General features: G+C 51.1%; 1 protein-coding gene across 1 annotated transcript in view; it reads right to left on the bottom strand.

Annotated features, from left to right (window-relative positions):
• The window catches only part of Cib4 (calcium and integrin binding family member 4), a 46,451-nt gene extending 33,392 nt beyond the window's left edge, over window positions 1-13,059 (bottom strand). The window contains exons 1-2 of the mRNA XM_051154557.1: window positions 12,995-13,059; window positions 10,997-11,093 (exon numbers count right to left, since the gene is read on the bottom strand). Coding sequence (XP_051010514.1) covers window positions 10,997-11,093; window positions 12,995-13,059 — 162 coding nt within the window. The remainder of the gene's footprint in view (window positions 1-10,996; window positions 11,094-12,994) is intronic.
• Window positions 13,060-14,964: the final 1,905 nt, after the last annotated feature.

A 14,964-nucleotide genomic window follows, 5' to 3' on the forward strand; every position in this document is an offset into this window, starting at 1 on the left:
GCAGGTCCTTTCAAAGCTGAGCCTGTCCCCACCTCCGTCTGTGTAGGGTGATGTGACCAATAGCACAAAGCAGGTGGTACCATCCTTCCCTCCTTGCAGCATACTCAGGCCACCCGGAAGCCCTTCAAAGCTGCAGGGCGTCTAGTCCCTGTGGAGGCGGCAACAGGCAGAGGGTCAAAAACCCTGGGAACAGAGCCCTGCGGGCCCAGCCAGCACCTCGTTAAGAAGCCTGAAGGGAAGGGGGGCGTGCATGAGGAACAATGTTGTTTATTTTTTTCTATTTTTAACCCAGTCTGAGGTCTCTGGGGGCACAAATGAAGTTATCAGCAAAGACGTGAGGGGAATGGAGTCTCCAGCCAGCAGTTTGAGAAGGCCCTGGGGAGCAGCATTCTTGAAAAGCTGAAGAGGGCTTATTTATCTTGTACTTTGAGGCAGGGCAGGGCGTGGAGTGCAGGACAAACAAGTCTCCAGGCCCATAGGCCCCCTCGCCAGGCTCCCAGATGCCTGTTCCCTCAGTACTGCTGAGAGTGTGGGCCCAAGTTTTACAGTAAAGAGAATTTCAACTGTGTGTCATCTACATTGGAGAAAGAGAGGTTTGCATAGACAGTACACACACACACACACAGACACACACACACACACACACAGACAACACACACACACAGACAACACACACACACACACACAGGCAACACACACATACACACACATGCATACATACAGGCAACACACACATACACACACAGACAACACACACACAAGCAACACACACACAGGCAACACACACACACGGGCAACACAGGTAACACATACACACACAGACAACACACACACAAGCAACACACAGACAGGCAACACACACACACGGGCAACACAGACAACACATACACACACAGACAACACACACACAAGCAACACACACACACAGGCAACACACACACACACACGGGCAACACAGGTAACATATACACACACAGACAACACACACACATACACATGCATACATACAGGCAACACACACACATACACACACAGACAACACACACACAAGCAACACACACACAGGCAACACAGGCAACACACACACACACGGGCAACACAGGTAACGCATACACACACAGACAACACACACATACACACACAGGCAACACAAATACATGCACACATACAGGCAACACACACACAACACACACATGGGCAACACAGGCAACACACACATACACACACAGGCAACACAAACACATACACACAGGCAACACATACACACCCAGGCAACACAGGCAATACACACATGCATACACACACATGCAACACACACATACACACACACACACACACACACACACACACACACACACACACACAGTACCTGTCTTAGCCTCATCACAGGATGCCCCTGCCTCCTCGGACACTTGGGACGACCCTTCCTCTACACAGCCTCCTGTTCCTTGAGCCTTCCCAGTAGTGACCTAACTCCAGAACCTCTCACGGCAAGCAGCAAGCACAGCGATAGATGCAGTGTGACAGGATCCTTACATGAACCTACAGAAAGGACGCATTCCTCTGTCTTAAAGGCAAGGGCACTGAGATGTTCAGCGTTCAGCGCTTTGCCCGGAAGCCTCTTAGGGCTTCACAGCACGCAGTGTCTGCTCCGCCCGCCCGCCCGTGAATCATTATAGAATCAGTTAAGGGCCTTGCTGGGAAAAACCTCGGGGAAGTGCTAAGTGCAAGGATAGTTAGACCCTGACTATCTGGTCTTTGCTGGATTCTAACTGGGTGACTCCATGCCTCAATTTACCCCTCTCTGAAGACAGTAGCAACAGGTAATTCCCCAGGGTGGAGGAGATGCTCCAATAAAATGTGACACATGAGGAGACAGGGAAACAGCTGAACTCCACGCAAATGAAAACATATACCTGTCCACCCCAGCCCCAAGATGGGTGAAACATGAATCGAGCAGTTGTATCAAGTGGGTTTGTGGGAAATTCTATCCTTTACCCCCTTCTGGGGCCACTCACTGGCTACAGGATATAAAACTCCCCCAGTGGGAATGAGGTAAAAGTGACCTTTGTGGGATTCCCCCCTCCTCTCATCCCTCTCCCCGCCCCGCCCCATCACCAGCCGAGGACAAAACTAGAACTCAGCTCTTTCTTTCACCTTCCCCAGCTCCCCTAGCTCCCTGGTATGAGGTCTGAGAGGATCCACTTGAAAGACAAAGAAACTGAGGTCTGGAGAGCAGTGAGGTACTCAAGACTGCAGAGTGCCCATGACAGGGCCAAGCCTGGGCATTAGACCCCATCCCTCTGAGGTTGTTCAGCCCAGAACTGAGATGGCCTCCCACAGTCCTGAGCTTTTTCTGAAACAAACCCCTTAATTCTTTGGCTGAATGTCTAAATAAGGATTTTTGCCAATTCCAAGCCCTGCTAACTGATGAAGTTGTCAGGAAAAAAAAAAAGATCTAATGATGCTTGAAAATGCAGGGAGTGAGCCAGCTGCCAAATTGCCCTCCCAGCTCTGACTCCGACATCAGGGAGCCAGCCGAGACCCTACCACTGGGGCCAGGCGGGCGGGGGCCATGGAGAGCGAGTGTTGGAGGCTCAGACTGCTGACCTCGGTCCTGCTACTTCGGACTGATGAGCTGCTTAACCGCTTTGATCTTCCTAGCTCCAAAGGAGGGTACCACTTCTTCCTCAAAGTTACCTTGTGGATTAAATGAGTTGCATCCTGCTAGGCATAGCTCACGTTTCAGGGCTGGTAGGGGCCTGGCGATGGAGCGGCCTGAGCTCTGCCTAGTGGACCGATGCCTCGAAGCCCTTGAGGGAGCCGAGAACCAAGATTGAGGGTTCCATTTGGAGATGCAATGAGTCTCCGGCCGACCCCTAGTATTTATTTATCTCTGTAATCCAGCTGTTTGTCTTGGATGGATGAAAAGCTCCAAGTGACCTCAGGCCCCTGGAGGTGGGGCTTCAGGGTGGGAGCCTGGGAGTCCTGCGGGCTCTTTGTTCTCTCTCTCTTTATTGCCTCAGTGGAACATTTGTCCCACTCAGTAGTCTAGGGACTAGTGGGTGGAGCCCAGTCTGGAGACTTGGTAATTAGACAATTCCCAGGCCTGTCCCAGGAGCCAGAGAGATTGGGCGCTAAGAACAGGAGGGGCCCTGCCATCACACAAAGAACTCCATAGAAGCCCCATCAACACTGAGACACGCAAGTGTGACCTTCTGCAAGAGGATGCATCCTACAGAGTCTATCATCAGCCAGTCAGGCCAATAAGTCCCCCATCCTGCTTCCTGCTCTCAACATACACATGCACACATGTGGTGCCATCTTCTGTAAAAGACAGAGAAAAGTGAACAGAATTCTAGCGTTCGTGCATTTGAGGGACTAGATGGCATTGGGTCGGGCTTTTGACTGCTCAGCTTTCTTGTCTAGAGGGTGTGGGGAGACACCCAAGGGCCTCACAGAGTATGAGACTCAAAGAAGGCAGCCATGTGACCCAGGGCAGCGGGCAGGCATATGGGGCTAGGCACTGGGATGGTTGCACCCGTCCAATCTGTTGCTGTTTTAAAAAAATTTTTATAGCATGCCAGGAAAAATAGCTGAGGATGAGGGGGGCTCAGGACAGTGGCCTAAATACAGTCTGAGGATTATTACTGGGCCCAGCTGTCCCCGCCTGCTGCCACTGGGTTCACTGGATGACGGTGGCACTCCCAGGGCTGTCCTAGGCATTAGGAAGTTCTAGGGACCTTCTAGTAATGTGTTTCCTCAGGGTAGGGAGGAGTTCTGAAGATGGAGCTTGGATACCGCCTAGGCTTGGGAGGGGAGAGAGGGGCTGGCATCCTTCATGTGTCCCTTCTCATCTGTCAACTGGGTCTTCTTCATTCATGAAGGCCCCTCTGCCTCAGGAGGTACTCGCACGGTGGCAGCCATGAGACGGCTGTGAGCCAAGCAGAGTGCTAAGTGGTGAGGGAGAGCCTTGGCATCCAGGTACTGCCTCCCTCCCACCCACCTTTCCCCAGAGCACTGAAGGAGTCGCTCATACCTGTGCCATCTCCCACAAGAAAGGAGCCCAGGGACCCAAAGGCCACTTCTAGCTCAGGACTCAGCAGGATGAAGTGAGCCTGGTTTCACTGGGCCCAGCATCCTAGCCTATGCTAGAGTAGACATCCCTCTGAGCCGGGTGCACTAGGGAAGTCTGTATGGGGGTTTGCTGAATATTCAGCCGTTGCCCTGTCCCTGTCCCAGGATGTATTAAGAAGTCTCCCTGGCCCTCTGGAGTGTTGAGGGGGGGGAGCGGTGCGAAGTGTGGTGCCCTGAGACATGCCTGGAGCCTCCCCTGCCCCCAAGCCCTTCCCTTAGTCTCCTAAGAAGTATGAAAGAACATGCATGGAAAATATCTACGGTATCTGTGAGGGGCCACACCCACAGGGGATCTATAAGATTACCGGGGCACCAGGTTTGGGCACTAAGATCTAGAATTAGAGCTCTGTAGAGAGGGGGTGACTGGTGACCCCCTGTTCTTTTCCCAAAGCTTCCCAACAAAAGCCTCTGCAAGACTAGAAAGTGCAAGCAGTGCGTAGCCAGCTGCTAGAGGTAATATCCTGCTTTGCACTGGGTGTGGGGTGCTTGCTCACCCCTCTGTAGCAGGCCTTCTACACACACACACACACACACACACACACACACTCGCGCACGCATGCACACATACACACACGCCTCTCATTCATGGTTCCTTCTCTATAATAATGAAAACAGAGGCCTGCTGGAGGGGAGAGGGGGTACTATTACCCTGCTGGCTATCTGGTGTGAGGCACAGGGCTCTGAGGACCCCAACCAAATGGGGAGCATTTGGCAGCTGCAGAGTGGGGAGGAAGACGAAAGTTGGTGAGATGGCTGCCATGTGTGGAAGATGCTGGGGTGACAGTAAGGTTGGCATTTACAGTGTTGTATCTTATCCAGCAGCCAGGAACTTACAGCTAATCTTGTGCCCTCTGGCACTCGCTACCATGGAAATAAAGGGATTTCTCGGAGATACAAACAAGAGCACAGGAGGAGACAGGACCACCTGCAGGAAGCGGGTAAGTGACCAGTAGGGAGAGACAAGAAATCAGGACCCGCACTCACTATGGGGAAAGTGACAACAGCCTGCTCTCTCCAGCACTGGGTCTGGAGTGCTGGGAAAGGGGCAGCTCACATGGAGGGCTGTCGGCAAAGGTTTCAAAGCAACTGGAATTCTGGAGCCTTCCACACTGCGTGGCCTGTCTGCCATGTTACCAAAGACAGAGAAGCCAATTAACGCCTTTCTGGGGGACACCAGACACTAGTAAGGCCTGGGAACTGAACAAAGGAGTAGATGTTAAACTCGGCCTCACCCAGCCTGTCTCTCAACTTGGCTCCAGGATGCTGGCTCACAGAACATTCCAGTGCTTCTAGGGAATCCTCAAAAATGGCCCCTTCATCTCACTCTCCCTCCATTGGCACTCCAGTTGACAGACACCACCCACGGACTCAAGGTTTGAGACAATTCTTTGGCAAGCGTTTGCCCTCTTCATTATGAGCAAATGATTATCAGATATCCAAAGAAGGCCTCTGGCATGGAAGGCCAGGACTCCCAGCAGCAAACGGCCAAAGGTACCTCAAAGGGATGATCAGACAAGACAGAACATTCAGGAAAAGCGGGAAGGCGTTGCCCAAGAACCAGAAGACGTAGAGAGCACAGATGAGCTCCTGGAAATCAAACGCAGAAGAGCAAGAGTGGAAAACTCACTGTGGTTCAAGGATAAAGGCTGAAGAAGCCTAGAAAGAAAAGATTAGGGCCGGAGAGACAGCAGAGCAAGCCTGGGGCCCGAGGTTTGAGTCGCGGAACCCAAATCAAAAGCTAGACATGGTGGTCCGTGCTGTAATCTCAGCTCTGGGGAGGGAGAGAGAGGCATCTCAAGCTTGTGGGCCAGCCAGCCTAGACCTGCGGATGAGCCCCAGAGCAATGAAAGACTATATCACAAACAAGGTGAGGGTTCAGAGATGGCTCAGTGGGTGGGGGTCCTTTGCTCTGCAACACGTCTGTCAGAGTTTGAACCCCCGGCTTGTGTGTTAGAAAGCCAGGAATGGCTGTAACCCCCAAAACCACGAAGCTGACGAATGAGAAAGGCAAGTTTTCAGAAGGAGAGTGAAAATGAATGAAGAAATGACAACAAAAGGACACCACACACACACACACACACACACACACACACACACACACACTCAGGAAACAAAAAGGCTTTGGATTTCTCATTAACATTAGTGAAAGCTAAAATGTAGTCAAGTGGTACTTCTCAAATCCTGAAGGAAAATGTTTTCCAATGTATGATCCAATTTCATTTAAATGCTCAATCATGTGTGAAGGGAAAACAAGGACATTTTCAAATGTGCAAGGGGCCGAACACTTACCTCCCAGTATTCTATAACTGACTAAAGGATGTGTATGCCACCAAAGCAAGGGGTGGGGTGAAGGGAGAAGGGTGTGGTGAGAGGTGGAGACTGGGTAAGGCTTGGGAAGCCGTGCTACCTAGGGCGCTGACATGTGCTGGGTTCAAAGTGTGACTCTATCCTGACTAAAGCCATCACAAGGCGCCAAGAAAAGCTTCCCTAAGAAAATGAAGTGTACAGAAAATCTTCCTGCTGAACACTGTTGGGGGACTAGACAGTTGGTTGAAGTCTTGGTGATGGGTTAATGATGTGTACAGAGAAGACTAAGCCAAACAATGATCCTATGCAGAAAAACAGCAACAGAAACGTGCAGGCGGGGCATTTTATTTCACAGCTCAGCTCTGAATAGGGTGTATGGCCATCGTGACAGAAACGCCTGCTAACGGTCTGGATACAGCCGTCCCCCATCTCTGTTCACTGAAGGGGTTCAATCCCCAAAAGCTTTATGTTGATGGGATTGAGGTGGTAGAAAACCAACCGTACTGCAGTGCCTAGAAGTGCGGCCTTGGGGAAGGGACTGGATCAGATAAAATCATTCTCGTGGGGTCCTTGTGAGTGACTTCTAAGTGGCTTTAAAAGGAGAGAGAAAGGGACCACACAAGCACAGAGCTATCCATGTACTCCACAGCCAAGGGGAGGCCCTTCATTGCAGCCTGCAGCTTCCAAAATTCAACCAAATAAACTTCTTTTTCTCAGTGAAGTAGCCTGCTGCAAGTATTTTATTAAAAAATAACAAAAAAGCTGACTATACGACACCAAATGACCCTTAAAAGTATCCAATCGCTACACTGGGAAGTCATGGGGGAGGGGCTGATGGATGCATGGGCTGCCGTGGGGGAGGGGAGAGAGCTGAACACCTCTAGAAGAAAGTCAAAGGCTGAGAGTTCAGACAGCAGCCTAATGTTCTCTGTAGATATCTGAGGTGTGGGGGCGGGGGTGGGTCAGGGAGAGACTGGAGATGGCCTGGCAAGGGTGCAAGCCTCTCCTTCCCCCCCCCCCCCCCCCCGCCCCGACCCTTTCCGACCACTCTGTCCTCTCTGAGGTTTTGCCATCCGCCGTCCCAGGTGGACACAAAGACACGGGGCCAGGAAACCAGAAACCCGAGTCACGCCATGCCACACTCACAGTGTTTACAGAAAGCAAGATCATTATTTACAGGAAGAGAAACACTGAGCTAATTGACTTTAAAAAAACGTCAAATACAGCAGACAAACAGAGCACAAAACCCCACATGGAAAAGGGGCACAGCGTCCCAACCAGTTGGCATCTTTGTTCACAGGCTTTTCCGGTATCACTGCTGCTACCTGGAACCTTCTCACGCCCTGCTCTCTAAATCACAAGCCTGCTTTTTCCATGATGAAACAAAAATTAAGAACAAACAAAACTTCATTCTTCTCAGACCACCCAAGGTCCATAACCAAGTTATACCAGTCCCTAGCCTTTCTCAGAAAAGGTTCTGGGGACTGTGAACTACAAGGCTCCCATCCCTGGGCTGCAAGGTTCTGCTTGTCCAAGACTGGCACGATGCAGAACGGGACAAGAGTATAGCTTTAAGTCCAGCCTGAGGCTGGTGACATGGCTGTTGACAACTGATGACAAATGGAAAAAGATAAAGACCAAAGAGTGAGGGAGAAAAAAAACCTCCACACTAATAACAGCAAGGTTCTTGCTTCTGGGATGAGGTGATGTGTGTGTGTGTGTGTGTGTGTGTGTGTGTGTGTGTGTGTGTGTGTGTGTGTGTTAATTAATTAATTAGTTGTTGGTGTATTGCTGTTTTGAGACAGGATTTCATGTAGCCCAGGCTGGCCTTGAACTACTAATCTCCTGCTTCCAGCTTCCAAGTGCTGCATTGCAGCATGCATTATCAGGCCTGGCTAAAATTAGCATATTTTAAAGTGAATTGATTGTGATTATGGGTGACAATTTTTTTTTTTAATGTCCTTACTTGGAAAAATTGAAAGTCAGTATCTCTAGTCTCTGCTCAAAATAAACTTCAGTTTTGGAATCAAGTCTGGGACACACTGTGGAGGATAATCCCAAAGAGAGAAAGACCCACCCCAAGGCCAGAACTACAGATCCAAGAAGGCATTTAGTCCAGTCTCGCGTTGGTACCAAGTGAACACCAGAATAGCCCTGCCAAGGCCTCTTGGCATGTCCTGGTTGGCCCCCTTGGTGGTGGAGAGCTCAGTCCCTGTGCAGTTTTTACTATTAGAAAGTATCTACCTGTAGTGTTGACAATTTACACAGTCCTTGGACAGCTCTACTCCTGCCCATACTTTCTCATTCTTTGACCTTCTCCATTCTTGTATTTCAAACCCCATACCTGTGTGTTGGTTCCCCACCCACCTCTGCATTTGAGAGCCTGGACTACCACTTAGGAGGGACCATGCAGCACTGGCTGAGTGACTACAAAATCTTCACTCAGTAGCAGGCACACACACACACACACACACACACACACACACACACACACACACACACACCCCTGAGGGCCTCGTCTCTGAGGCAGCCTGACCCTCAGAGCCTGTCCCAGACAGAAGAGAAGGTATGCCCTCACCGCATAATGACAGCTCAGCTCACTATTCCACCAAGATCCAAATGATGCATAAGGGATGTCTGGGTGCTGTGACTGTCAGCCCACTACTGCCACTCGCAAACCATGGCCAAGTTTTAATTAAAACCTCAGAGTGCCTGGGGAGTCCTCTTCTTGTATACCTCTGGGCCTGGCCAGGCTGCCCCAGGGGAAGGGCAGGGCCTTTTCCTATCAAAGACTCAAGCAACTGTCCCTAAGGAATGGAGAGGTGTGAGGGTAGTTGCTGAGAGCTGCAGGTGTCTGGGTGCCAGGAGCCTCCAAGTCATCCCACTGTTCCCCCTCATTTTATAGAGGAGGAAACTGAGGACTTTCCACAAGAGCAAAGTGTGTATGTACATGCGAGCACCTGCCTGTCCGTCTGTCCTGGGAACTCATAGTGTAGGATTCAGCCATGGTAAAGTAGAGAAAACCAGAAGGAAATGTGCTCAGCCTTTGATATTGTGAAATGATGTTGTCATCTACAAACTTCATACTCAAGGGCCGCACGTGACCAAAATGCCAAAACCAAAGGGAAAACAAACCGACATACAAAAACAAGGGAAACTCTTACTGTTTCAGGAAAGGCTGGGGTTTGTGAGGAGCTTCATTCCAAGCTACTGAGGGCTGCACATGGCTCAGCAAGCGACAGGCTGGGTATGTCTGAGGGAACCCCTGATTTAGGGAGGTTGGCAACGGTGATGGAAGGACGGATAGAAGGATGAGTGGACAGATGGATGAATGGATGGAAGGGTAAGTGGATGAAAGAGTGGGGGATGGGTGGGTGGGTGGATGGATGGATGGGTAGGTGGATGGATGGAAGGGTGGATGGATGGATGGGTGGGTGGATGGATGGATGGATGGATAGGTGGGTGGGTGGATGGAAGAGTGAGGGATGGATGGGTGGGCGGATGGATGGATGGGTGGGTGGATGGATGGAAGGGTGGGTGAATGGGTAGGTGGATGAAGAGTGGGGGATGGATGGATGGATGGATGGATGGATAGAAGAGTGGGGCATGGATGGATGGATGAGTAGGTGGATGGATGGAAGGGTGGGTGAGTGGGTGGATGGATAGAAGAGTGGGGGATGGATGGATAGACAGATGGATAGATGAGGAATTGCTGGAAGAGCTGAAATCAGAGTGCCTTTTTTCCCTTTAAACATCCAGAAATGGACAAAGGCAGCTAGGGGACAGTCTTCAGCATCCACACTTCCCTTCTCCTGGCTTCTCATAGAAGAGCCCCAGAAAACTCTCAGTCCCTCCATAGAGCCCTGCTCTCCTGAAGTAGCACAAGCAAGAGACAGGGAGGGCCGAAGCTGCCTTCCATAAGGCCCCTCATGGCCCTATGTGGAATCCCCACACCTTTCTACTCACCCCAGTTGGAGTACAAAGGGCAGCAGAAGAAATGAGATGGTGCAAGGGTCTGTGGGGTCAGTGAGAGATGGAGTATGGTGAGCTCCAAATGGTGGATCACAAGACAAGGCTTGGAAGGACCTGGCAAGCCAGGTGAGGTGATGCACACCTGTAATCCCAGCACTTGGGGAGGCAGAAGCAGGTGGATCTCTGTGAGTTCGAGGACTCAGTGAGTCCAGGACAGCCAAGGCTACACAGAGAAACCCTATCTCGAAGAAAAAAAAAGAAAGAAAGAAAAGGAAAAAAATGAAGGGCCAGGCTAACTTGGGAGTGGGAGGCTAGCAAAAGCTTCCAGCTGGACCATTATCTCCCAACTATGAGACCTGGGGTGACTCTCACAGCCCTGGCTGGGTTGGCCTTACCTGAGGGAGAGCAATAGTCAGTACACCTGCCTGGTCAGGTCTGTCGGGGGATGGAGACATGTATGAGGAGATTTGAAGGCCACATCCTGATGGGCCCTAGCCTGTAAATGCCAGAGCCCTTGGAGGTGAGGGTGTCAGCTGATATTCTTTAACAACATGAAAAATCTTCCCCATCCTGGACTCACCCTCAGAGCTGGAAGGGAGCTGACCTGGTCTGTGGTCAGTGTGGCCTCCTTATAGTGCTTGCTTGAGGGGCAGAGCTTCAGGAAGGTGTCATGGATGCTGAGGAGAAAGAAGAGGGGTATAGAGGTCACCTGGGAATGAAAGGGAGCTGTGTGTGTGTAGGGACGTGTCGTTAAGTGAAGGGGACTAAGTGTGGGCTGGCGTGGAACAGGAGACATCCCCATCCTCCCATGTTCAAGAGCTCATGAAGATGAGCTGAGAATGAGGAGAAGAGCGGGACGGTATTATGCTGTGTCACACGGACCACCCTCCACAGTGCTATTCTCAAAAGTTATCACTGGTGGGAATTCTGCAATGCCTCCATCCAGACCCTTGGGTACAGATGGAGATGTCTGCGCTCCTTCTTGGACATCCAGATAGCCCCATCCTCAGCATGGAGGAAAGAGGTCACTTGGGGAACAGGGAAGCTGGGTTCAAAATCCATGTGCTGACAACTGGGCAGCAGCTAGCCACGCTAGACTGCTGGCAGCAAGTGCTCCCTGCAGAGCGAAAACCTCAGCAGTCTGCCCCTTGCCTTCACCATGCCCCACTTTTATCAGTAGGGCAGCCAGGAGACCTTGCAAATGGCAGAACGGAGTGTGGCATGGGGTGGCTCTATGGCCACTGAGCAGACAGGAAGAAGGAATCCTGCCCCAGGCCAAGAGAAGATGACCCCTTAGCCTCTGTTCTTCTCACCCCAGGCTGTTGGGACTACAAGGCCAGCGAGCGTGGCGGCCGGGGCAGGAGAGTGTAGACAACAGACCTGACAAGGCTGTGTGGTCTTGGGTCACTTGCTTAATGCTTCTGAATCTTGCCTTTATCATTTGGATAAAGGACCATCTATACCTCTCTTGTGGTGAAAGGCAGTGCGTGCATGTATACATGCTGTGTGCCTATGCGTGCGTGTGTGCCAGGGCATAACTATAACATATTAGAAATGTGTCCTTTATATCTAGATAGACCTAAGTCCTCTCTGGGTTCCTCTGCTGCACACCTGTCACATGGTTTCTTCTGGCTGTTGTACAACTTGAGCTCTCACCTCACTCAGGCTTTCTTTCCAGCCTCCTTTTTAATGATCGCCATTGCATTTTTACTTAGTGTGTGCATGTACACACACACACATGCACATACCACACATGCATGCATGCACACACACACCACATATGCATGTGTGTGCACACACACTCTCGCGCACACACACACGCATACACGTGCACACATCACACACACACACACTACACATGCATATGCACACACCACACTCACATACGCACGCATCACACACACACACTACACATGCATGCACATGCATGCACATGCATGCACATGCACACGAGCACATGCCTCTGCATGCACATGAGGTCAGAAGACAACTATCGGGAGCTTATTCTTCCTTCTGCCATATGTGTCTCAGTTATATAATTCAGGCTCCTGACCCGCTAAGTCATCCTGCCATCCCTCCAGCCCCTTTTCTGATCCCCTTATGCTTTAAAATTATCCTCCTCTCTCCCGCCCCCTGCCGTACCCCTTTCTCTTGTACCAAACCCCTAATCTCAGCTGAATGCCAGGAGCGAGCAATTTAATTCACATTCTGAAGTGAATAACTCACAGTCTCTCCATTGACATCCCCAGATAAACTCAGATGAATTTTAGTCAGTGGGATTTAGGGCCACGTGACTAAGTGAAGAATCCAGGGGTGATTTTATGACTAGAGAATCAGGGGTAGAAGAGGACGACGTGCCGGTGCCCAACAACAGAGAGGGCGGCGCCGTCTTCTGCTCCCCTTTTAGCTGCTCATAGAGATCTTGTTTAGCTGCTCACTGACTAGGAAAGCATCCTGTAAGGCTCAGCCATGGACAAATGGAGGAAAAATAAGCAAGGCTCTGTTTGTCCACGTTGCCCAGCTCTACACTCTGGGAGGCTGCTCTCCACCCACTGCCACTGGCTTGCTGGCCTCCAACCTTCCAAACAGGCTTGAGCCCAGCGCCAGGAAGCTGGAGGCCCTGAGAGAACAGTTAGGGTCCATCGCCCCTGTCCTCACAACCTCAGCACAGCTCTTAGCTCTTAATCTGTTCTTTCAGGCGGCACCTGCAGCGGCTTAGACCCACACCTGGACACCTGCAGCTGCACCTGGACACCTGCAGCTGCTTCCACCTACACCCGGACACCTCAGGTCCTGGGCAGGAATGGTTGGTGTCTAGCCGCCTCCCACAGCCTCTGCAGTTTCTCCATCCTCAGCACCTCCCAGGACTGCAGCCGAGGATGCTTTCCTTTGTCCTCCTGGGATGCTGACTAATGAGGCTGACAAATCCATGTGAATCCTTTCCTCCCCTACTAAATGTGTGAGCAGAGGCTGTGGACATGGGTTCCATCCCTAGCCATTCAGTGGGAGGCAGTTCCTCTCCAAGGGCTCTGTGTTGACTTGGGAAGGCCTGGCAAACAGGAGGTAGACCAGGGCTTAGAAATGCATGGAGAGAGTCATGACCCTCTCAGTGTAGTGAGGGACCCTGAACTGTCCCCAGAGGCTCTGTGTAAGTATTAAGAGGGAGCCCAAAAGCAGGCTGTAGGGAGGTTTAGGACAGAATTCTAGAAGGATCATCTCAGACCAAGAAGAAGAAAAGCCATTCCTACTAGAGGCAGGAAGTCACAGGCAAAGGGGACATTTTATCGTTATCATTGTTAGGATTGCTGCAATCCCTTCTCTCCCCACCCCCTCTCTCCTCCCTCTCTCCTTTCTTTTCCTTTTTTTCAGACAAGGTCTCACTATGTAGCCCTGGCTAGCCTAAAACTCACTATGTAGACCAAGGTTACCTTGAACTCATAGAGATCTGCCTGCCTCTGCCTCCAGAGTGCTGGAATTAAGTGTGTGTGCCAGCCATCCCAACCAACCAAAACACAGTCTAACTTTCGCTAGGTGTGTGTGTGCCAGGGAGGGCTAAGAATACATGTGCATGTGCCTATGGAGTCCACAGGTGGGAGTCTCTCCCCCTGTCTTATTCTACCACTTTTCATCTTATTGGGGGTGGGTGGGTGGGGGGGTGGAGGACTGAGCCTCTCACTGAACCCAGATCTCACTGGTTCAGCTAGACTGTCTGGCCAGGGAGCTATAGTGAATCTTTCTCTGTCTTCACATCCTTGAGTCAAAAGCAGAGCATCACATTTCCATGCGGGTTTTAGGGATGGAACTCAGGTCTCATGCTCGTGCACTGAGCACTGAGCCATCTCCCCAGCTCTCTGTTAGGTTTAACTTCCCTGGCAACACATGCTTGCAGTGAGTACCTAGGGTGATTGATCCTCTGTCCATACCATAGCGAGGACCCAGCAAGGCAGGGACCACTCCTATACAGAAGAGAAAACAGGAGATGACTGGCCCAAAGTCACATGGATGTGAGCATTAAAATGTGAGCCGAAGACATCAGAGCTCTCATCCAGAAGCCCAGAGGAGGTAGTCTGGGAAGACCTGTAGTTGTCATCATCCCTCTTCTGACCACACCCTGCGTGCTGGGTATACTCAGACATGTCACCTCCTAGTGTCTTCCCAGTAGTCCCTGTGGGAGAGGTGTGAGTGACCACTCTTGTGGATAGGTAAACTGAGGCTTGGAGAGTTTACTTAGTGTGCCCAAAGTCATACAACTGGGAATAAACAAGAGTGGATGACTGAGTCCCAAAATGGGTTATTTGAGTTATGCTATCTCCCCTTGAAGGGTCCACTATACACAGCCCCCCCCAAAGAGGCCCTGTGCACCCATCCCCAGACTCTGGGTGAGGGTGCTGGATAAAGCCTGCCCAGACTCCATGCCTTCCCAGACAGCCACAGGGACCAGCTGTCCATAGATGAATCACGGCTGCATCTCGGCTGCCACAGAAACTTCTCCTCCTCCAAATATGGATCAGCCAGCTTGAGATGGAGCTCTGAATTAACCACTAATGG

This window comes from Acomys russatus, chromosome 1 (genome assembly GCF_903995435.1).
Source record: "Acomys russatus chromosome 1, mAcoRus1.1, whole genome shotgun sequence".
Taxonomy (NCBI): Eukaryota; Metazoa; Chordata; class Mammalia; order Rodentia; family Muridae; genus Acomys; species Acomys russatus.